General features: G+C 41.8%; 1 protein-coding gene across 4 annotated transcripts in view; it reads left to right on the forward strand.

Moving 5' to 3' along the window:
• HECW1 (HECT, C2 and WW domain containing E3 ubiquitin protein ligase 1) overlaps window positions 1–25,085 on the forward strand; it is a 444,141-nt gene that overhangs the window by 198,656 nt on the left and 220,400 nt on the right. For all 4 annotated transcript variants that reach the window (XM_072760066.1, XM_072760065.1, XM_072760067.1 and 1 more), the window contains one exon: window positions 13,911–14,018. In XM_072760066.1, coding sequence (XP_072616167.1) covers window positions 13,911–14,018 — 108 coding nt within the window. The remainder of the gene's footprint in view (window positions 1–13,910; window positions 14,019–25,085) is intronic.

The raw sequence follows: 25,085 nt of genomic DNA on the forward strand, positions 1-25,085 counted from the left end.
TCGTGAAACTCTGGGAATGAATCAGATCTGGTGTTAACATGACATTTTGACTAAGACAAAAGTAAACACAGTTCATCATCTTATAATCTTAACTTGACAGTTTGTTCTTCTCATAGTAGCTGCACATATATAACTGTGAAGCTATTTAATGCAAAACGCCAACACTTTCAGCAACATAGCATTTCAGAAATAATTTTCAAATCCAAAATTATCTGTGAGTCTTAAGAGTTCATAATTTGTGTGTCCTTCGTAACATATCTGTCAGATTTGCGGTGCCTTGCCAAAGATCGAATCACTGATGTAGGCCTCAAATTACAGAGGTGATGATTTAAGTTAAGCTGTCGTTTCACCACGGAAGTAATGCCAGTGCAGTGGCTCCCAAGCCCACACAGCTGCCTGGCCCGTTGTCACACCCCATGCTGCACATGGGAACATCTCAGCACATCCTGGTGCAGTGTCAGCTAGGGACCATTCCGCATCAGTAGACAATGAAAATGCCCACGTGAGGCCAGGTTTGCGATGCTTTCATTCTGACCTATGGGGCTCCTCAGGCAAACATGACTTTTCTTCTGCCGTAGAGAGAATGAGGCATCTGGATAGGCACCTGGATGTGGAGAGAGGTGTGTGGCGTCTCATTGACCCAAGCGCTGTCCTTAGCTAGGAACCCAGTAAGGGGGCAGTGACAGTAGCATCATTGCTATTATTATCAGTGAAATCCCATTTGGCTGCCCTCCCTTAGGGAGTGGTTCATGTGCTCAATGCAGAGTAATGAAGGAGTCTCCCTCCTAGTGACACCAAAGGGGGAAGATCACGTGGTTTCAGTGACACCTTGACCTCGTTAGATCATACCTTGCCACTGGCCACATGTGTGCTCCCAGCCAGGTACTGTTGTCAGAGCTCCAGATTTCCCATCTCCAAAATAGAAGGGAAAACATGACTTTCTTCTCAGGATCATCGAGCAGAATTGATGAGCCACTGCACATTTACTGCCCGTTGATCAATACATCACGTCTTGATCTACCCGGTTAGGGAGCTCTATTTTCTGGATGTGTGATAGCAAATTACCTTAACTCCCAGAATTTGTTCAGCCTCGCCTTCACCCTTAGGTGGGTTCTCCATCATTTTAGTTGTACATCACAGAAAGGCTTCTTACCAAACCGGCAGGAACCTGGAAAGAGATTTTAAAGGTCAGTAAATGGGAAGAAGGTTATCATTTGGCCAAAAACAAGTACATACAGGCATATTTGCTAGAAATCAGCATTTCCAGGAAATAGTTCTGCAGTTATTCATTTGGTAATGCCTACTTGACTCTGGCAAGTAAAATCTAATTATTTATGAATTCTTCGCTTAGGGTGAAAGATTCAGCAATGCCCATGGCTTATTCACACGAAGGGAGCAGTATTGTATAAGTGGGTTAGGAGACATAAGTTGAAGGATACAATTAATATCTCTAGTCATCAGAATGCTTAGTTAATGAAAATGTATCCATTCAAGTATTTTTCACCTCTTCATCTCACATTCCATGTTAAAACAATATTTAAATTTTATATTTATTTTTAATTTTTTTAAATTTAAATTCAGTCTGCCAGCATATAGTATAACACCCAGTGCTCATCCCATCAAGTGCCCTCCTCAATGCCCATCACCCAGTTACCCCATCCCCCCACCCACCTCTCCTTCTGCATCCCTTTGTTTCCCAAAGTTAGGAATCTCTCAGGGTTTGTCTCCCTCTCTATTTTTTCCCTCCTTACTCAGTTCCCTTCCTTTCCCCTATAATCCTTTTCACTATTTCCTATATTCCCTATATGAGTGAAACTATGTGATGATTGTCCTTCCCCAGTTGACTTACTTCACTCAGCATAATACCCTCCAGTTCCATCCACATCGAAGCAAAGGGTGGGTATACATCCTTTCTAATGGCTGAGTCAGATCCCATTGTATATATAGACCACATCTATCCATCATCTGTTGAAGGACATTGCGGCTCCTTTCAGTTTGGCTATTGTGGCCATTGCTGCTAGAAACATCGGGGTGCAGGTGTCCCAGCATTTCACTATATCAGCATCTTCGGGGTAAATCCCCAGCAGTGCAACTGCTGGGTCGTAGGGCAGGTCTATTTTTAACTCTTTGAGGAACCTCCACACAGTTTCCCAGAGTGGCTGCACCAGTTCACATTCCCACCAACAGTGCAAGAGGGTTCGTTCCCCTTTCTCCGCATCCTCTCCAACATTGGTGGTTTCCTGCCTTGTTAATTTTCCCCATTCTCACTGGTGTGAGGTGGTATCTCATTGTGGTTTTGATTTGTATTTCCCTGATGGCAAGTGATGCGGAGCATTTTCTCATGTGCTTGTTGGCCATGTCTGTGTCTTCCTCTGTGAGATTTCTCTTCATGTCTTTTGCCCATTTCATGATTGGATTGTTTGTTTCTTTGCTGTTGAGTTTAATCAGTTCTTTATAGATCTTGGATACTAGCCCTTTATCTGATATGTCATTTGCAAATATCTTCTCCCATTCTGTAGGTTGTCTTGTAGTTTTGTTGACTGTTTCTTTTGCTGTGCAGAAGCTTTTTAATCTTGATTAAGTCCCAATAGTTCATTTTTGCTTCTGTTTCTCTTGCCTTCGTGGATGTATCTTGCAAGAAGTTGCTGTGGCCAAGTTCAAAAAGGGTGTTGCCTGTGTTCTCCTCTAGGATTTTGATGGAATCTTGTCTCACATTTAGATCTTTCATCCATATTGAGTTTATCTTTGTGTCTGGTGTAAGAGAATGGTCTAGTTTCATTCTTCTGCACATGGCTATCCAATTTTCCCAGCACTATTAATTGAAGAGACTGTCCTTTTTCCTTTCCTGTTTTGTGGAATATTAGTTGACCATAGAGTTGAGGGCCTATTTCTGGGTTATCTATTCTGTTCCATTGATCTGTGTGTCTGTTTTTGTGCCAGTACCACACTGTCTTGATGATCACAGCTTTGTAACACCACTTGAAATCCAGCATCGTGATGCCCCCGGCTCTGGTTTTCTTTTTCAATATTCCCCTGGCTATTCAGGGTCTTTTCTGATTCCACACAAATCTTAAGATGATTTGTCCTAACTCTGTGAAGAAAGTCCATGGTATTTTGATAGGGATTGCATTGAGCATGTAAATTGCCCTGGGTAGCATTGACATTTCCACAATATTAATTCTTCCAATCCCTGAACATGGAATGTTTTCCCATCTCTTTATGTCTTCCTCAATTTCTTTCAGAAGTGTTCTGTAGTTTTTAGGGTACAGATCCTTTACCTCTTTGGTTAGGTTTATTCCTAGGTATCTTATGCTTTTGGGTGCAATTTTAAATGGGATTGATCCTTCATTTCTCTTTCTTTAGTCTCATTGTTAGTGTATAGAAATGCCACTGGTTTCTGGGCACTGAGTTTGTATCCTGCCACACTGCCAAATTGCTGTATGAGTTCTGGCGATCTTGGGGTGGAGCCTTTGGGTTTTCTACATACAGTATCATGTCATCTGTGAAGAGGGAGAGTTTGAATTCTTTGCCAATTTGAATGCCTTTTATTTCTTTTTGTTGTCTGATTGCTGAGGCTAGAACTTCTAGTACTATTTTGAATAGCAGTGGTGAAAGTCGACATCCCTGTTGTGTTCCTAGTCTTAGAGGAAAGGCTCTCAGTTTTTCCCCATTGAGAATGATATTTGCTGGGGGCTTTTCATAAATGGTTTTTATGATATTGAAGAATGTTCCCTCTATCCCTGCACTTTGAAGAGTTTTAATCAGGAAGTCAAATGCTCTGTCTGCATCTATTGAGAGGATCATATAGTTTTTGTTTTTTCTCTTGTTGATTTGATCTCTTACTTTGTTTTACAAATGTTGAACCACCCTTGCATCCCAGGGATAAATCCCACTTGGTCATGGTGAATAATCCTCTTAATGAACTGTTGGATCCTATTGGCTAGTATCTTGGTAAGAATTTTTGCACCTATGTTCATCAGGGATATTGGTCTATAAATCTTCTTTTTGGTGAGGTCTTTGACTGATTTTGGGGTCAAGGTAATGTTGACCTCATAGAATGAGTTTGGAAGTATTCCCTCCTTCCCTATCCTTTGAAACAGCTTTAGTAGGATAGGTATTATTTCTTCTTTAAATGTTTGGTAGGATTCCACTGGGAAGCCATCTGGCCCTGGACTTTTGTGTCTTGGGAGGTTTTTCATGACTGCTTCAATTTCCTCACTGGTTATTGGCCTGTTCAGGTTTTCTATTTCCTCCTGTTCCAGTTTTGATAATTTGTAGGTTTCCAAAAATACACACATTTCTTCTAGATTGCCTAATTTTGGGGATATAGTTGCTCATAATACATTTTTTAAATCACTTATATTTCCTTGATATTGGTTGTGATCTCTCCTCTTTAGTTCGTGATTTTATTAATTTGAGTCTTCTCTCTCTCTCTCTCTCTCTCTCTCTCTCTCTCTTTAAATAAGGCTGGCTAGGAGTTTATCTATCTTATTAGTTCTTTCAAAGAACCAGTTCCTGGTTTTGCTGATCCGTTGTACAGTTCCTCTGGTCTCTATTTCATTGAGCTCTGCTCTAATCTTTATAATCTCTCTTCTTCTGCTTGGTTTAGGCTTTATTTGCTGTTCTTTCTCCAATTCCTTTAGGTGAGAGGTTAGCTTGTATATTTGTTTTTTTCCAATTTTTTTGAGGGAGGCTTGTATTGCAATGTATTTCCCTCTTAGGGCTGCTTTTGCTGTACCCCAAATATTTTTGCATGGTTGTATTTTCATTTTCATTAGTTTCCATGACTCTTTTTAATTCTTTCTAATTTACTGGATGACCCATTCATCTTTCAGCAGGATGCCCTTTAACCTCCATGTGTCTGAGTTTCTTCCAAATTTCTTTTTGTGATTAAGTTCTGGTTTCAAAGCATTGTGGTCCGAAAATATGCAGGGGACAATCCCAATCTTTTGGTATTGGTTGAGACCTGATTTGTGACCCAGTATGTGATCTATTCTGGAGAAAGTTCCATGTGCATTTGAGAAGAATGTGTATTCAGTTGCATTAGGATGGAATGTTCGTTATATATCTGTGAAATCTATTTGGTCCCATATTATCATTCAAAGCCCTCGTTTCTTTGGTGATGTTCTGCTTAGAATATCCGTCTTTTGCTGAGAGTGCCATGTTGAAGTCTCCTACTATTAATGTATTATCTATATATCTCTTTACTTTATTAATTGATGGATATACTTGGCAGCTCCCACATTCGGGGCATAAATATTCATGATTGTTAGGTCTTCTTGTTGGATAGACCCTTTAAGTATGATATAGTGTCCCTCTTCATCTCTTATGACAGTCTTTGGGATAAACTCTAATTTATCTGATAAGAGGATTGCTACCTCAGCTTTCTTTTGAGGACCATTTGAATGGCAAATGGTTCTCTGCCCCTTCAGTCTGGAGGTGTCCTTAGGTCTAAAATTAGTCTCTTGTAGACAGCATATAAATGGGTCTTGCTTTTTTATCCAGTCCAAAACCCTGCGTCTTTTGATGGGATCGTTTAGCCCATTCACGTTCAGAGTAACTATTGAGAGATATGAATTTAGTGTCGTCGTATTACCTATACAGTCCCTGTTTTTGTGGATTGTTTCTATGGGCTTCCTCTTTCTTTTACAGAGTCCCCCTTAATATTTCTTGCAGAGCTGGTTTCATGGTGACATACTCTTTCAGTTTCTGTCTATCTTGGAAGCTCTTTATCTCTCCTTCTATTCTGAATGAGAGCCTTGCTGGATAAACTATTCTTGACTGCATGTTCTTCTCATTTAGGACCCTATATATATCATACCAGCCCTTTCTGGCCTGCCAGGTCTCTGTGGTGAGGTCTGCTGTTAATCTGGTATTTCTCCCCATATAATTTAAGGATCTATTACCTCAAACTTCTTTAAGAATGTTCTCTTTATCCTTGAAATTTGCAAGTTTCACTATAAATGTTGAGGTGTTGAATGGTTCTTGTTGATTTGGAGGGGAGGTCTTCTCTATCTCTTGGATCTGGATGCCTGTTTCCTTCCCCAGATTTGGGAAGTTCTCAGCTTTGATTTGTTCAAATATACTTTGTGGTCCTCTGTCATCTCTTCTGGAATCCCAATAAGGCAAATATTCTTCCTTCTCAAACTATCATTTATTTCCCTAAGCCTTTCCTCATGCATTCTTAATTGTTTTTCTCTTTTTTCCTCAGCTTCCTTCCTATCAACTTATTGTATCTCTGACATGATATTTAAATCCATGTCCAGCAATTCTGTGGCATGGAGTATTATTTCTGGTTCTTTCTTTTGTAGTGAATTCTTCTTTCTAGTCATTTTGTCCAGTGCAGAGTGACTGTATGAGTGAGCAGAGTCAAAAATATCATCCACAACCTAAGTAAAATACACCCTAGACAATTCCAAAGGCATTAGAGACCAGAACATAAAAGAAAAAGAACAGAACAAAATAAAACAAAAGGACCACTAACGTGGAAAACAAATTTTAAAACAAAATTGTAAGAGTAAAAAAACAAAGAAAAAAGGGGGGGGGGGTGATGAGGAAGTAGTGGTTGAGAGAGAATATAGTCTCCCCAAGGGGACCTAGAAGGTGATCCTCTTGGTTCTGGTGTATTTTGTTCTGTAAGTTAGAAGATGCTCAATTCCGGGATCCCTGGGTGGCGCAGCGGTTTAGCGCCCGCCTTTGGCCCAGGGCGCGATCCTGGAGACCCGGGATCGAATCCCACGTCAGGCTCCCAGTGCATGGAGCCTGCTTCTCCCTCTGCCTGTGTCTCTGCCTCTCTCTCTCTCTCTCTCTCTCTCTCTCTGTGTGTGTGACTATCATAAATAAATAAAAAAAATTAAAAAAAAAAATGGACATTTAAAAAAAAAAAAAGAAGATGCTCAATTCCAAATTTATATAAACCAGCAAAACTTATATAGAGACCCGACATCTACCACAAAAACCTAACAAGAGGGGGGCAGAATGGGAAGGAAGAGAGAGTATAGTCTCACAGAATGAAGCAACACAGTGTTCCACTTGGTTCTGGGTGTATTTTGGTCCATGTGTTAGAAGTACAAACATCCACCATTATAAAATAAGATGAGACAGAAAAAACAAAAAGCAAACACCCGTAACTCATATCTACCAAAACTAAATTGAATACATTGAAGGGAATCCAAAAATGAAGATTATATCTAAAACATGTAATTGTAGAAATGTGAAAGTCAAGAAGGAAAAAGCTTGAAAATGAAGAGTTGGTAAAATATAGTAGGTAAGGTAGGAAAAGAGAAAAAAATACTGGAAATTTTTAACCTGAAATATAAATGAATTGTAATGAAAAAAAGCCTCTAGTTCTATATACTATTTTCCCTCAGTCCTGGGGCTTCCCAGTGCTACTTGTTCAGTAGTCTTGCTCTTCCCTTGTTCTTCCAGCTGGTTTTCTGCAGGAGGGGTCTGCTGCGCTGATTCTCAGGTGTCAGTGCCTGGGTGGAGATGCCAGGCCCCTTGCCCAGGTGCCTGGCTCAGGATGAGCTGTTTATCCTGTGAGGCCTTTGTTCCCTAGGGGCCCTGCCTCTCCCAGGTGAAAGGCAAAAAGGAGAGAAAAAATGACAGCAGCCAAATCTCCAGCTCCAGAGCCAAGAGCTCCCCTCAAGTACAGAAGAGCAGTCTCCCAGGCCATACTGCTTACATGCTCCTGGGGCAGGTGCAGGTGCACTGATCTGCACAGATTACAGGGTGCCCAGTGGCGTGAGAGTTCTCATTGTCTTGTGCCCTCCTGGGGTCCACCTCTCCTGAAGGGAACGGAGGACAGCTGCCTTTGTCTGTTGCTGGGCTCTAGGGTCAAGGGAGCGCTGGTGCTGGCCTATGGAACCAGTGGCTTCTCCCAAATGCCCTGGGAGGGTTGCCCAGGAGGGCACAATCCAACTGCAGTTTAAGGTGAGTTTTCTCCTGGTGCCACTATTCTTATTGTGTCTCCAGGAATATTGAGGCTTCACTGCCCCTCCAGCCTTTCAGCCCTATTTCCCTGCTGAGCACTTATCAGTCAGGGAAGACTCAGATGTGGATTTTTAAAGTTCCAGCTTGTCCAGAGCTCGGCTTTCATGCCCAGGCTTGTTGTCGCTGGCCTTTCAGTGGCTTCCTACAGCTCCAGTTCCAGGCCCAGCTTGTCAGGGCTCTGTTGTCCCGCCAGCTTGCCTGGCTTCCTGCAGCTCCCCTCCCCACCTTCTCAGGTTGAATTTGTAGGTGCTCAGGATGTTTTTAAAGTTATCTAGGTAAGTTTGTGGGACCAGATGAATTGAGGACCCCTACTCTTCTACCAGCTTTCCTCCTCTTCCCCAATATTTAAAATTTTAAAACTCTTTTTAGGATTTTCAATTTTTTTAAAAAAAATAGCTCTTCCTTTGACTCTCTTGGAGGCAGCCCCTATTAAAACTGCTTAAGTATGAAATAAATATGTAATTAAAATTATGAAAATATAATTGAATAAATGAAGTATATATACCATGCTCATAATTTGCAAAGCTAGCTTTTGTATTAATTTAAAATTTGAATTTTAACATATCATTATTACATGCTATACCATACTATATCTATACCACACTAGAATTTGCTCAGTAATTTGAAACATGATGGAAATTGAGTGCATTCATTCTTTCAAAACTCAACAAACCAAGAGGTGATGACGGAGAGCAAAATTAAAATTAAAAGTTCTTTAAAATAACATCATTGAAGAATCCCCATAAACTGGTGCCTGAGAACATATATTCTCTCTCATACTTTCTAGATTTCTCCTCCTGAGTGAGGTTAGAGATTATGGTCTGTATCAGATTAATTCCTTGGAATTTTTTGAGGCATCTTCTGTGACCAATACCTGCTCAGTGTTTGTGAATTGTCCATGTATGGTCATAAAGAAAGTGTATTTTTGCTATAAATAGTGTTCGCACTATTTATTATCTATCTAAAGATAATTTTATATATAGAGAGAGAATATATATAGATAGATAGATATTGAAATCTATATGCATATAGAGATGGAATGATTTTATATATATAATGTATATATAATATATATATAAATATATACATTTTATATAAAATGTGCCAACTGAAACTTCTGCGTCCTGAGGCGGTGTCCTCACTTCGCCCAGTTCCATGGTAGCTGAGGTAGCAATGGTGACAGTTTCCAAGAACCATGTAGAGCAAGGACACAATTCTTATATGTACACATTTCAGTTCACAGGGCACCTGGCATATCAGGACTCTCTCTCTCCCTCTCCTGTGCATTTAATATGTAGAAAGTTTAATCATATATATTCTAATTTTTTGTCTCTTTTGATTTTTGAATGGAGCATATCAAAAATTGCTAGTAAAAATTTTTTTTAATTTTAATCTTATCTATTTTTACCTTCACTTCTGTAGATTTTATGCTTTGTATATCTTGATGTGAATTACCAAGTACATAAATGTTCATGAGCTTTTCCTTCTATAATTTCTTAGTTTATTATTACAGATCTGACTGTGTTCCTTGTGCTGCTCTTTGCCTTGAATTCTGTTTTTTTTAAAACTATTTAAGATTAGTCTCTGTTTTATTCTGCTTCATGATTGTTTGACCTTTACTTTCAAGCTTTGTCAGTTTTTCAATGTAGCCATTTGTGTGTTCTTTTATATTCTGATCAGAGAGTCTCTGGCTTTTAATTGGCCAGAATAGCACATTTACATGATTGTATTTACTATTATATTAAGACTTATTTTTACCATATTTCTTCATATTCTTTACTTACTGCATTTTCTTTTGTTTTTTCTTTCCATCAGATAGATCTATCAATTTAAAAATTATATTCTTATTGTTCTTATGATGAATGCTTTTAATCATAGACCAGATGTCCTTAATCAAGGGTATATTTCCTCCCATTTGCTTATCAGAAGGCATGAGTTCCTCGAGAAGTGGAAACCAGGTTGCATTTTCTTTGTTGGGCTTAAGAGATGTAGGTAGTGGATCAGTTCTCCTTTGTAACTGATTCTGTGCTCACTTGTCCATCCTGCTCTCAACAGCAATAGTCTTTTTGTTGTACACTTTTCTATTATAGATTAGGGCATAGAAAGCCTGGCTTCGGTTTTCATCTTGAAGACAAAGCAACAGAGTACATTTCATGTTTCTCAGGAGTACTGTTTCTGTAAAACCTCACTAGAACTTTCTGATCCAAATTTTTAACAACCTGCAAAGATCTTTTCTCTATTATAGACTGTGGAATAGGAAGTTGGATCCTACACACTAGAAGAAATAAATATCATTCAGCAAATACAATCTTTTTTGAGGAACTTAATACATCTCTATATGTTCTGTACAAAATGAGTAATGACAAAAACTTTAAATAGTACTGGCGTAAGCTAATGTTTCAGGCTATTATTAATGGTTTTGCACATTAATCATAGAGCTTTGCCATAGAAGGCCTCATTGTTAGCCTTGAATATAAACAGAAATATCTACTTCCTAGTGATGTCTGACACTGTTCTAAGACCACCAACCTGGATTCATTCATTCAGTCTTCACAATACACTTTTGAGGTTTATATTGGTACTATACCTATGTTGTAGTGAGGACCCAAAGACACAGAGGGATTAAATAAGATGCCTAAGATCATGTACTTACTAAGGTAGCCTAGCCTCCCTGCCTCGAGGGACTATAAATATCCCTGTAATCACACAAACATTGCTCCCATAAAAAGATTTCCCCCCATGACAAGGAATATGGAATAAATAACCTTGGGACATAAGACCCAGGGGTTGCCAATCCTCAGGGTGGCAAAGAGCATGGCTGGGGCCCCACCATCCATTTCAGGCCTCTTCTCTTCTCCAGTGACTTCTCCTAGTGCAGAATCTGGTCCTGAAAACCTATATGTCTCAGACTCCTGTGCAACTATCTTCCAGATGCACACTGGTCCCTTTGTCAGGTGCACTTGTACAAGATGGGGAAGGAGGAAGCAAACCCTGGGATTCCTCCTACTGGTTAGCGTGTGGCTGCCTCAAGCATGGCTTTGAGAAATTCAGCCTTCTACTGCGGTGCCCTGCTGTCCTCTCACTCACTTCATGGGCAGTGTGGCGGCCGCAGGTACTCATCTTGCCACGGGCTGGTCGCTCTCTGTGAGTGGGGCAGCAGCCTCCTGCCCTCCTGTGCGCTGGCCACAGCTGCTCTATGAGATTCTTGAACTTAGTTCCCATGAGGCCTTTCTGAGTGAGGCATAAGCAGGGCCTTGGACTTATTCTGTTATTCTAATGCTGTTCCCAAAGGCCCGGCCTAGAGTCCATCTCTTCCAAAACTGAATTCTCTGCATTAAATCCCCTTCTGCATGAATAATCTGGACCAATTTTGTTTTTCTGCATCTGACCCCCATAATACACTTGGATTTACAAGTGAAGATCAGTAAGTTTTCTAACAATTGGCAATAAATGACTTTGGGGAAGGAGTTGACCTCTCATCACAGATGGTCCAGGCAAGAATATAGACTATTCTATTTTCTTGTGTGGTATTTGTTATGAAGTACTATCAGCGTAAGAGAATGGGCTGCTTATCAGGACCAATTGACCGTCTCTTAAAATATGTTGTGTTTAAACGTGTACAGCGACATGTATCTTATTCCCTTTAAGATGTGTTATCTCGCCATCCTTGTTAGTCTTTTCTGATTCTTCCTGCCTACACACCCCATCCTTTTCTCATTTGTGCCCCGTCCTTCCTTGATATTTAACCCATCCTTATGCTTACTGCAATCTATTGAAGTTGCCCATTTTCATAAATAAATCCCCAAATCTATTAGAAACTTCTGGAGGACATAGGCCATATCTGGTTCACCAGTGTGTCCCCACAGTTTAGCACAGTGCCTGAAGTGGAGAAAATATTACACAATTGTCTAATGCATGAATGAACATCCCCTTTCTAGGTATTATTTATGTGGAAACCTGATTGTAACTGTTAGAATGAATATTCTAGTGATCAGAGTGGATAGATTCAAGTAAATACCTCTCCTTAGAGAATTGGCATAATGAGGAGAATCTCTATCTGGATGCGAGACTCGTTATATCTGTGCTGAAGACCCAGGGAGCTAGGAAAATATTATGCCTTTTTTGCAGCAATGCAATTACTGTAAAAGACATATTATGCAATCATCTTAGTAACCCAACCAGGGCTCTGAGCACACACTGTGAATATTAAGACCGACAAATTTTGCAACCAACTGATTTTCCAAGAGATACAAAGAGTTGCTGCCATTAATGAAGCAGACATGGTGTTGCTTTGCCCAACCATCTTTGCCAAAGAAGAGACAGCCAAAAATGTGCGATCAACATGGCATGTCACAAGCACATTGACCAGTTATCTCATTTAATCCTCCAGTAGTGGGTCCCAGTTATTAGGACTCTGGCTCCCACTTTGCCGGTGAGGACCTGAAGTGGTAGACGTGATGCCATTGGTACACAGCACAAAGGGCCTTGCAAGCTGGGTCCTTTAGCTACAAGCCTTGCCCTCTTTGCATCTCATTCTAGCCTGTTCTCCCAGTCTAGACAGATGCAGAACATGTTCCCAAAGGCAAAGGGCATCTTAGTTGCAAAAGGATAACCATGACCTAGTTCCTTTCTGCAGAGCTAGGGTTTGGGGCCCTCCCTCAGGAGCCCCTGAGTTCTTCTTATTCCTGTGTCACTGTGCTGGATTTGGGGTCTGGTCTGGTTAGCCTCAGACCCATCTAGCTCAAGTGGTTACTTTCTGGTGAAGTGGAAACTGTCGGGGACCCATAGATGATCAAAATAAAATTCATAACCCTGTCTTATGCTGCACTGAAAACATGAGGTTTAGAACCAGAGAGGAAGCAGTCAGCTGGGACTTTGGAGGTCTGTCCTCTCCAGAATGCTGGATCCCTCCCTGGACACCAGCTTTAAGAAGGATACTGACAGTTGTAATGTGATGAGCAGAGAAAGAGCAGGAAAGGAAAAATACACAGTCCCCCACAGGCTCCTCTCAGTGCCTCCATGCAGCAGACTCTCCCTCAACTTGGGTGCTGGACACCATGTCAGGGCCTCTCCCTCCTCCACACAAACACCCTCATCTCTACGCTATGGCTTCTTTATCCCTCAGTGCTTCCCTGAGGCCCTGGTGGCCTTCCTTGAAACCCCCTGTCAGAGCACCCTGTTCTTTTCCTTCTGATTCCTTACCACAGGTTGTATTAATACTTTTATTTCTTTTCCTGGTGTTTTAAAATCCGTCTTCAATTATTTGTAAACTTTAGTTCAAAAAGGATCATTTTAGTTTGGCCCAACACCACGGTTCCTGCATTTTCCCCATCATGACAGACGGTTGGATCTCAACAAGTATCTGTAGGATGAACAAATGAATGTATGATTGCATGAAGAATGGGTGGATAAATTCATGGATGAGTCCCAGATTTTAAAGGATGATAATAGATACTTAGGCTAGAGAAGAGATGCTACAGGGTGGGGTCTAGAGGACTGGGACCCAAAAGAAAGTGTGATTGGATGTTTTCTTTATGGCTCATTCACAGACCCAAATAGAGACAGTAACTGAGAGCTTTAGGAGGAAGATTTTCACACGCAGATTTCACACATGTGAGGGCTATTCAAGAGTGAAATGGACTGCCATAGAAACAATTATTTTTCTGGAAGTGTTCATGAACCAGCTAGATGATCTAAGAAGTACTGCAGAGTACAGAGGAGATTCCTGCATTATGAAGGGGTTGGTTCAGAGGTACGTGAGGATACTTGTAACTCTCTGACTCTGATTCCAGGGTGCTTTTTCTTCTGTTGAGTTGGAGGTAGTATTAATATTTTTTTGCTCTTTTTCTTTTTTCCCTAAATATACTGTTAGCTGATATATTTTTCTATTCTGCTTTCTTTCTTTCCTGGGAATATAGATGAGGTCTTGTCAGAAAACTTTTTGGACTATAAGAACCGTGGAGTCAATGGTTCTCATCGGGGCCAGATCATCTGGAAGATTGATGCCAGCTCTTACTTTGTGGAACGTGAGTACCTTTCCCATTACTGTTGCTCAGGAAAAAGCAGAGTTCAACTGCTTTGTTCTTTGTTACGCTGCATTGCCTTCCCTTAGAAAGTTGCCATGTAAGAAAGCAATAGATTTATGAAATGCTTAAAAATAGTGAGAAGTGAGCTCTAGAGCAGTTGGGCAACGGCCATCCAAACCAGCCTGGGGGGCCATTCATTTCAAAGAGAAGTTTGGCTCATGGTCATTCATAGGCCTCTGGATTCAAGACCTTTTGGCTTGGATCTCTTAACTTTCACTTTGTGGCTCCTCCAGGTACTCTCTAACTTTGCAATAGTTGCCTCTGCTGTATCTTATCATCCAGTTTGGGCTTTGCCTGAGCCAGTTCTTCAAGGCTCTCTGCTCATGGTCTCATCGTGTTGGGAATATTCCATGCTTCACTGTGATCTTTTACTCTGGCCACAGTTCCCTGGGATGCAGATGATACATTACTACCACCCACCGTTTCTTTGATTCTTGATATACTGACGTTTCTGGGTGTATAAACTTGTCATCATGTATTTTAGTGGGATGTTTTCTAAAACTATCTGCTATCTTTGAAAAAGAATCATTTTTACAGTTAAGGAAGGGTTCTTTTCATAGGTCCCCGTAGTGGTACATTTCCCATCACATGAGGAATTAGCCATGTTGGCCTCATGTTTACCAGCTGAAGGAATGCACAGATTGCCCTTATCTACAGGTCCCTCCCATCCCATTTGGTACTGGAGACTGCTAAATTGCAAATCCCTTCCTGCATCTTCTTGTTCATAGCAGAGATTCAGTCAGTGTAACACTTCTGAAAGGCAATGATGAAATACTCCCTTGTTTCAACTGTCCAGTTCTCAGAGGAAAAGATATGTGGCCAGGAACCTAAAGTTGTCTATTATCATTTGACTCAGGGTTCAAGAAAAACTATTTGCTTTCTATATGCTCTGTATACTCATGTTTTGCTCCCATTTTTATTCGCTCTCATTTCCACTCATTCACTCAATAAGCATTTTAAAAGACCTATATTTCAAAGATCAGAGATTTGAAAATGAAAGATCTGGTGTCTGCCTGCTAGAAGCTCATAATGTCTCTCCTCTTGGAAATGATACAAATTCTATATAGCATCAAATGTAGATACTATCAGATGTAGAGGGGACATGATTTTATGAGATGTGGTTGGCCCTTGACTTTGGTTTAGTCATAATGAAGTTCCCAACCAGAGACTCCCTTTTTCTTAATATTTATCTCCCTGACTCTAGATTTTCTCCTCCTAATCCATTTTGCATGCTGCTGCCAGACAAAACACTTTAAACCCAACTCTGATACTATTTGCCTAAAAGACTCATGGCTCTGCTCTCTGACTACCTTAGCTGGAACTTCTCTGCCCTGCTGCCAAGACCAAACAAGACCCACCCTCATCCCTCAACCCTACTCCTTCATCTTCCCCAGCATGCCCTCCTTGCCCAAGTCATGCCAAATATTCCCCATTCCACAAATATTTATCATTTATCATAAAGGACATAGGGGGTTTGGGGATAAAGATGGGTTCCAGCAGGTGGTACCAAATTTGACTTCCCAAATGCCAATAATAACAAGAAAGGTAAACATTTGCATTAGTAATGAATATTAGACACAATAGCTGACTGTGTACCCCAATATACATTGGACGTTGTGTGGAGAGGCCTTCTTTACTGTACATCTGTTTTCTTTTTGGAGTTCTAACTAATTGAGAAAGACACCATTTAGGGTCAAAATGTAGTATCAAGTCAAAATGGTGTAGGAATGAACACATCCTACAAGTTTTGGCTTCATATATACAATATTGTCATAATCGAGAGAAAGTGTATTCAAACTTGGTTTAGTAGTAGTGCCCTAGAATGAACAAATAGCTTGCCAAGTCATATTCAAAATAGCTAAAAATTGAACACTTCAGAAAAATGACATTTTACAAATGTCCTGGTGCAAACTTGAGAAGATCTCACTCAGCAGTATACCTGTTGGACTAGCAATATCTCAGTGCTTTGGACAAATGGATGAAAGTGAAATTGAGAAGATGGATTTTACATTTTGCAAATACATCAAACTAGTGTTCAATATACAAACAATGTGTTATTCTGTACAAATGTAATATAATTTGTCAAAGGCTAACAATTTATCAAGAAAACTCTTAAGTTTGCAAATGATTAGAATATTAACTCAGGGCACACATATAAATCAAATAAATTAGAGTGCTGCCATGGATTATAGCTTTAGGAGTCTGAATGCATTAAAACTGTATTTAATATGCTATATGAATTTATATTTTTAATGTGAAATAATTGATGCTTTCAAAACTGTATGATTGAAAAAATGCCAAATTAACAAATAGGAAGGGATTGAATGTACAAAATGTTCTAATGTGGCTATCTTTTAAGCTATCTTTTATTAATGCATCAAAGCATCAAAGTTCTTCTTGTATAATAAAAATGCAGAAGCCAAGCCATTATCCAGAAGGTTACAGAAATTTTTGATATTAATAAAAATAAGGCTCTTGTAGTCTCTAAATAGTAATAAACACATTAATTGGTAAATTATACCTTCTTAAAATTAAAAATTATTTTTCAGACTTTGCACGTTGGCCAGATTTCAAATGTTGAAATACAAGCAGAAGGCCATTCTTTCTATCTGAGGATTAAATTAAAATAATACATGAGGTTTTTATTTTATTTTCTGTTTTTATTTGTCCTTTTATAAGAGTAGAAGTATATTGCTGATTACCTGGAGTCTATAACGTTCTAAAGTACATTTCTTTGGGGTTACGATTTAATTTAGAATTAGGTAATTGCTGTTGATTTATATGATTTTTTTCAAGGTCTGACTAAATCAGATTTTGAAAGTACTACTGAATTAGGAACATTGAAAACAAATATTTCCTGCACTCTCCAAGGCGTTACATGCATGATAAAACACAAAAGAAATAAAACCTGAGTTGTTTCCTTTTCTCTGGCATAATTTTTCCCTAGTGGGCCCTCGGCTGTTTCACTCTAGTAATAATTGCTATAATATGAGAACTGCAAAAAGATGCAAATTTTAACGACAAACGAAAGAACTAGGGAAGTTTCAGCTTTCCTCATCCCGATCAAATCTTACAATGTTGTGTCATTACTGTAACCCCATTACAATTTTTTTTAATATATGCCATTGAGCTTAGAGCTGGCCAGACTCAAGCCGCAGGAGCCACCACGGCCCTTGCTGACTGTATGGCCCTGTCGGAACTCCTTCCACATTGGGGCTTGCATTGCCCAGAAGCAATGACTCTACAAAGTTTGGTTTCTTTCCCGTCTTGTGGTGGATTCTATGGTGAGGGCTGAAGCTGTTGCTTTCCTCTAAGGACAGCAGCCTGCTGATTGAAGGACCTAAGAGCTAATTAGGAAAGGACAGCACACAACACGATGCAGGTGTCACCATCAGCACATCTGGTGGCTTGTCACTGCACCTGAGACTGTATTGGAATTTCCCAAGGTGCTGGGCCCAGGAGCCACACCCGTTCCTGTTGGTTTCCTATCAACCCACACAAGCTATCTTTTTAACAGACACCCTATCATATGCAGAATATGGGCTGGTCGCTCTTTTGTAAATGAAATTTATTGGAACATTAAAAAAAAAGGTATCTTTTTCTTGATCTCTGGCCCAGATCTGTTCCATGTAGCTCCCCGTCCATTGGAGCTCCCTATTGGTAGCAGGAAGGATGCAGTAGTGTGCCTTGAGCCACCACTAATTACAGCTGGAAGGGTTTCTCACAGAGGGACCTCCCTATGTTGTGTCATGTTATCACAGTCATGAGTCTGGCCTTCTCACAGCTGTCTGGGGGTAAACCAGAAATCCGCAGTCCTTTTTTGATTGCTCTGCCTTGCATTGGTTTCCTGCTCCTGCTCAGGTCGCTGGTCCTGCCCTGCTTCCAGGTTGGCCCCTCACACTCAGCTTTTTCCCATCTGTGCCCTCACTTCCAGAGTCACACCCTGATTACTGCTTGCACTGATTCTATCACCCAGCGTTTGTCAGAAGACTATCCCTCAAACATTTCCAGTCCTTTGCCATCCATCATCCCAAAGTTAAAAAACACACAATGCCCCCTGATTATACTTAGCAGCAAATCTAAGCACCTTAGTCCTGCTGTAAGTTTTTAACAACACGCATTGAGTGAGGTGAAATCTATGCAGATGGGAGGGGGTCAGGATTTGCCTCTCAGCCCACACTTAGGCAAGGGGCTTCCAAGCAAGAGGTGTGTGGGTTCGACATCCACCCCAATGTGGCCTGGTCTGCCTCTTCATCTATAAAATGACCCATAAGGCAGCCCCATGATGAACTGATTCACCCCGTGAGGGCCAGATGTGTCTGAGATGGCCAGGTCTGCTATGGAAGGAGAAGGCTTTGAATTAGGGATTGTGGTGCGACTCTGAGAGCGTCAGATGAGCAGTGTACATTCTACTTGGCATTTCTCCCCAGAGAATGGACAAGTGGGTGTCATGGAGATGACTGTGAACTAATGGCTTTATTCAGAGAGTTTTCTTTGGGAAATTCTTTGCAGCTAGAGTTGAAGACCGAAGGGCACTGAAGGAAAAGCAGGGCTCCAGGAGAACTAGCTGCTTCCTCTCATTAGCATTTTTGGCACTTGCTTTCTCCTCTCCGGCACTGCAGCAAGAGCAAGGACAAGAGCTGAGAGGCCACTCAGATCCATGATTAGACACAGAGATCTTGTCAGGTCGACAATCCAGATGGTTCAGGTGACACATTGTCTGCAGCCTTTTATTTGAATCTGGGCATACTTGCACCAATACTGCTCTGTCGTTAGAGCCGGGATGGCTAAGATTGCACTGTGGGCTGCCATTTTCAATCACTGATTTGTTACTTCCTAGGAGGTGTTTCCATTTGCACTATAGTAAATATTTGAGTCCTAAGCTCCAAGCCCTCAAGAAGTCTCAAGTCTGCTTGGGGAGACTAAACATAAAGCCGGCGCTCACATTGCCTCACAGGTTTCTTTGTGAGGAGCAAGTATGGCTCCATAGAAACATCCACAAGACAGTGGGCACTCATTATGTCATCTTATTTTAATTGTATAATTCCTGGGACACCAAGGCAACCCTGCTGTTCATCCAGTTTAACACTATCCCAAAGGGAAATCAGGGTCAAAATTCCACTCTACAACAATCACGAAAGTAATTTCAATATTGCTTATGTTCTTACATTTCTTAAAGTTTGAGGAAAGAATGTACAGTTCATAACAACACTCCTAAAATTTATTTTCTTCTTTCACCACGTAATTCCTCCAGTTTTCCTCCCGCCTAAATGTCTCCATTAACCTACTCTTGGTTGTAGCTTACACTCATGGTGCTCTTCTCCCCTTCCTTATTTCTTTCACATTTTGCTCTAAAAGCCTAAAAGAAGTAATCTTGCTGGAGATAAATCTCCTGGAATCGTAGAAGAAGGAACCTATATCACCAAATATACAATCACTCGCTTGTTAGCAAACCAGAGTCAAATATTTATAAATATTCACACAGTAATAACATCTAGGCTGCCGGAGGCCAACCTAAGTGTGCAGTGGTTCTGGCTGAACAGGGCCAATGAGACAATGGGAGTGTGGCAGTGAGAGGGCAGGGCTTCAGGTGGGAAAACAAGTCATACAAAGATATACAAGTGAGGAGACGCACACAGCAGGCTTGTCCTCAGTCTACCCAATGTGAGAAGCCAAACTGTTAAGTGCAATCACTTCTTACCATGTCAAATATTTCATTCCATCTGGGAGCAGCAAAATTGATCTTTTGTCCACAGAGGTGTCATTCTATCAGATTAGATAACAGACAGTAAAAGAGTGACTAAGCGTTATTACAGAAAACAGAAAAATATAACCAGACAGTCTGTTCAGATTTGCAGTAATACCGATAGTGCTGGCTTCTAGTTGGATGTAGGTCAGATTCTCCCAATGAGATGAAAACTCTTAACACAAATAAATGGTCAGGTCCTATTATTACAGACTGAGACTATTCTGGAGTAACCTTGAGTCACCATTTCAATAAAAAAAAGAAACCATACACATTCACCCACCTCTCTTTACCCTATAGTGCTAGAGGACTACTGGGGATTGTTTTTGTCTTCGAGAGTTCAGATCTAGAGGTAGAGGTTTGGTTCCTGCCCTCTAAGGCTCTTGCATTCCAATAGGGGAGATAATGCCTCTTACTATGTCCTGTTTCAGTAAATACAAGGAGCATCCAGCCCAGCTTTGTGATACAGAGTTGGTCATCATTCATGCATAAGAGGAGCTTGTAGGGAGACTGGGCCAGTGGGAAGGAAGGGCTGGTGTTGGGGGCCAAGTGGTAGAGAGATCATTGTAGGTAAGGGACTGCATCTGCAGAGGCATGAAAGTATGAAGGGTGAGCAGTCAAGGAAAGGTGAGAGTTGAGGACGAGTCCTGACAAAGAAGGGGAGGAAATGGAAGAGGACGAAGAGAGATTATAAAATGTGGAAGATTAAGTATGGCCACAAATTCCTTGACAGTCCTCTCGAGAGAAGGCATTCATGTCTCCTCCCCTGTGCAAGTTTCCATGCTAAAGTGAGGCTGTGCCAACTTCCAAGCCTAGATTTTTTTCTTGAAAGATTTTATTTATCCATGAGAGACACACCGAGGCAGAGACATAGGAAGAGGGAGAAGCAGGCTCCCTGCAGGGAGCCTGATGTGGGACTTGATCCCAGGATTCTGAGATCACACCCTAAGCCAAAGGTAGACACTCAACCACTGAGCCACCCAGGCACCCCCCAAGCCTAGAGTTTTAAGAGACTGGTAGCTTCCACTTCCTACCTTTAGAACACTCCCTGTTGGAACCCTGAGACAGCTGTGCTGTAAGAAGCCCAAGGTAACCTTGTGGAAGGTTGCATGGAGAAATGAGTGGCCAGCCCAGCTGCTCCAGCCATCCCCACCCAGGGAACAGCAGAGGAGCAGCCCGGCTGTTAGCCATGGTAACAGGATGCAAGACCCGGAAGGAGAGCCGTCCAGCTGAACCCAGCCACCTCACAGAACTTGAGAGATCATAATACAGTGCTGTTTTAAGCTGTTAAATGTTTGGTTCCTTTGTTGTGTCGCAATAGAAACCATAGCATCAGAGAAAACCGAAAGAGTAGGCCATGGAAATCAGGGAGGAGAATCTATCAGAGGAGGCATTGTCAACACGATCTGGTGAAAGCCAGTGGAGGGCTCAGGGAAGACATGGTCTGGAACACATCTGTGGAGAGATGCCTTATGGGACCTGTGGTGTTTGTGAAGAGAAAAATCAACAAGCTGACGAGAAAGACTGCAGGCTGAAGAGTAGGGTGAACGGTTCATCCCACCTTGTTCAGAGGGATCCTGATTTGGGCTCTGAAAGTTCTCAGTCCCAGAAACCTCTCAGCCCTGGGAACACTGGAATGGAGCTGGTCCTCTTGGACATCTGCACTCACAGAGAAGAGCAAAGTGTCCGAGTGCTCCTCCACCAAAGGGGCTATGAGAGATTCTGAAGTGGCAGCTTGGGGAACAGGACTGAGATGGATCGAACACGTGTACCGACTGAGTGGAAGGAGCCATAATGTAAAAGCTCTCATTGATTTCACTGGTGTCCAGTTTCTTACATCCTGCTACACTGATGACAGCACCATGAGGAGGACACCATCACCACCACATCTGAGGAATAAACAGTCTCTGAGATATATGGTAATGTGTGTAGCAGACCTGGGGTGTACACCGGGCTCACTTGTTTGTGCTCATCAGCCCCAGGGAAGAGTTGGGGGGATGTTGGACATTTGATGGATGGGGGCTCAGAAGGAGTCAGAAGGAAACAGGAGGCAGAGACAGAGCCCAGCCTTTCCTAGAAACCCTTGACCTGTAGGGAATCGGTGACTAGAAGAGTGGTGGGGAAGGATAGGGACAGGACTCGAGGACAAAACGTGTGTCTGGACCACCTTACAGCACCCCTTTCCTAAGAAGAAGGTAAATAAGAAGAAACTGGAAGAGCTCAGGAGTGATTTTCACCTGTACAGATGAGTACAGTGAAATTAGCACTTCACAAAAAAAGACTCTCCCCGTCCCTCTCAAAGCCACTCTGTTCACAGAATGAATCTCTTTTACTCAAGGGCTAGAAGCAAGCAGAGCTGATGAGGCTCTGGGTATCTCTGCCTCGAGACAGTGCTTCCACAGGATAAGGAGGGAGAACTCTGCCCATTGTAACACCCCTGAGATGGGGACACAACAGCTTTCTCCTCAAGGCCTGTGCAGGTGGGGGCAGAGAGAGGCCACATTCGGCAGGAGAGTATGTGGGGCAGACAAGAGAACCTGACCTAACTACCACATTGTGTCTGGACCTGCAGCCAGGTAGGTGAAGCCGTGTCCGAAGGGCATGGCCAGCTGATTACCTTGATGTCCAATTAGACAGACAGAGCAGATGGGCTTGAAGGTGGCCGCAGCCATCCCACGGGAGGTGGCCTGTGCTTGTCCCTGGGGGTCTGCATGGCTTATAAGATCTGACCCGTGGGCTGCCATTTGGCGTCAGGCTGATGTCCTGAATAGAGGAGCCATAACAGTAATAGTGCAACTAACTATCTCTGAGCACTCCCAGTGTGCCAAGCACCATGCCAAGCACCTAAAATGTATTGTCCCATTTAACCTTCATGAAAACTCCAAGAGGCAGATAATATGTTCCCTTTTTGTTGACAAGGAATCTGAGGTGCAGGAAGATAATGCAACTGGTCCACTATTCACGGTGTGGGACCAGAACTTGAACCTTGGCAGTCCGACCTCAGAGCCTGCTCTTTTGGCCACCATGATGTCCTGATAAGACCGAAGTAGGCCAGAAGGGCCCCCACCAGTAAGGTGGAGGTGGAGTTCAGTGCAGGGTTCTGGTCCCATGGAGGGTGGGGTATCAGGTAATATACTGGGTAGAACTTTGAAGTAGGAGTCAGTGCTGGGGGCTCACCTCTCAGAGTTACTGGCAGGGAAATTTTATGGGCACCCAGAATGGGAACCCAGATGTCACTGGGCTAGCAAATCCTTGACCAGAAGAAAGAAAGTGGAGGTGGCTAACATATGGCCTTCCTCCTATCCAGATGATTCTGAGTGAGGAGCTCAGTAGGCTCCACCATAAAAAGCAATAGAGAAAGTTCAAATTAGAAGACAGACGCTATCCAAGATGTCAGTGACTTCCTGACGCATAAATCCAGAATCTTCTCTATTTCAATTTGTTAGGTGTGTATGAATCTCATTTGTACATACATTTTTTTAAAATGTAGGTACCTATTCCCAACAGAAAATTTGAAGACAAGATCAGAGGAAAAAAAAAATCACCCATAATTTCAACACAATAACATTTTTAAAGATTTTTTTTATTGCTAGTAGCGTCTCCCCGAGAGGGGCCTGATAAATATTTATTCAATTAATGAATCAATTAAGCTAGTGCTCAGAACTTGTGTAGAAAGCAGGAGGCTTATGTTCAAGGACAACAACTATTATATCTAATCTTTCCACAGCTGGCCTCTGAGCCATCTAGAGGAAGAGACAGAGAATTGTGGGTAAAGGAGGAAACCAAGTGGTCACTGGCCAGAGACATATGGCAAGTGGGTGCCACAAAGAGTGAATGCAGTCTAGTGATCTGTCCAACTTCTTGAATTAGGGAGGTGGCAGAGAGGCATCCTCTTTCAAAGCAGACTTACTCTGCTCTTCAAACATGGGCCAGTCCACACTGGGAACTTGACTACCCAGTTTAGTGATGAGCAACTCTTCCTCCTTTGATTCAGGTCCTGGAAGCAGAAGCTAGAGGAGCTGTGGAAAGGGAGAATTTTCTCTTTTTTTGCTTCATTCCCAACTTACACTTCTTCCTTTTGACCCACTGCACCTTTCAGCCAAGTCTATGGTCAGGCACAGCTGTGGTGTTCTTGGTGAGGACAGAGGCCCATGGAGGTCAGGGAAGCCTGCCTGCACACCGTGTGTGCTTCCTTGACACTGTCACTGTTCCTTTGCACATACGTGGGGCCAGTTCAGAAGCTACTCCCAGGAATTGCTGTCATCAACCAAGACAGGTCTCCTCCAGGTCACCTCCAAGGCCATTTTCAAATGATGCCAGCCATGCTGCCCACATGGGCTTTGTAGAGCCAAGAAAGAGTTCAGAGTTCACATACTATAAATAAGTACTCCTCACAAATTCTTATTAATCCAGACCTTAGTGCCTCGTGTATCCCACTTTCTCAAAATTCCAGAGTTGATATGTTATCCAAGAACACTGCAAAACGCAACAGCATCCCCAGTCTAGAAAATGCAAACAATGACTTGTCCGTTGTAGGAGCTGCTAATCTCAGCCCTGTTTCCCGCGTTCCAAGCAAAACCAGAGTTGTCAGGTCCTGGTCCATATATAGACCCACGTTGCTGCTGCCAGCTGTTACCTGAGAGAAGAGGACAGACAGAAAGGAGAAAGGAGCTAATTGTGTTTCTTTCTGCTTCACCAGAAGGAGTGCCAATTTCTCCTTAAAATCCACACCAGAGAACTTGTCTTCCAGGGGAGGAACTGTGTCATTATGTCCTTCATATCCTTGGAGAAAATATAGTTATAAATACCACACCGTCTACCAGAGAATGACATACATGAAGCACTGATATTTTTATACAAAATCTAGAAATTTGAACCTATATATTCAAAGCCTTTCATGGGACTTCTACTCCTTATATTTAAAACCTCTTGATCTCTCTGTCTCTCTCTCCATTAATAGTTACCCCTGAAAAAAAGAAGCTTATTTTTACAGTGTGGGTCTTCCATAACAGAAAACATGAATTTCTGGTGAATACGTAAACTTTAAGGCCTGGCTAACCCTTTCACAAAGGAACAGATGAAAGAATATAAATAATATGAAATTTTTCAGAAGGGGAAGAGTAGATTATATCAAAAAACAGTAGTAAAGGAAAAGGCAAGAAAGGCTGTGGGAACATGGGAAAGAAGGGCCAACACAATCTACCATGAGACCTCGCTCCTCCTACTAGCCTAATCACAAGTAGTTTCCAAATTGGGGAAAA

Source organism: Vulpes vulpes, chromosome 5 (genome assembly GCF_048418805.1).
Source record: "Vulpes vulpes isolate BD-2025 chromosome 5, VulVul3, whole genome shotgun sequence".
NCBI lineage: Eukaryota > Metazoa > Chordata > Mammalia > Carnivora > Canidae > Vulpes > Vulpes vulpes.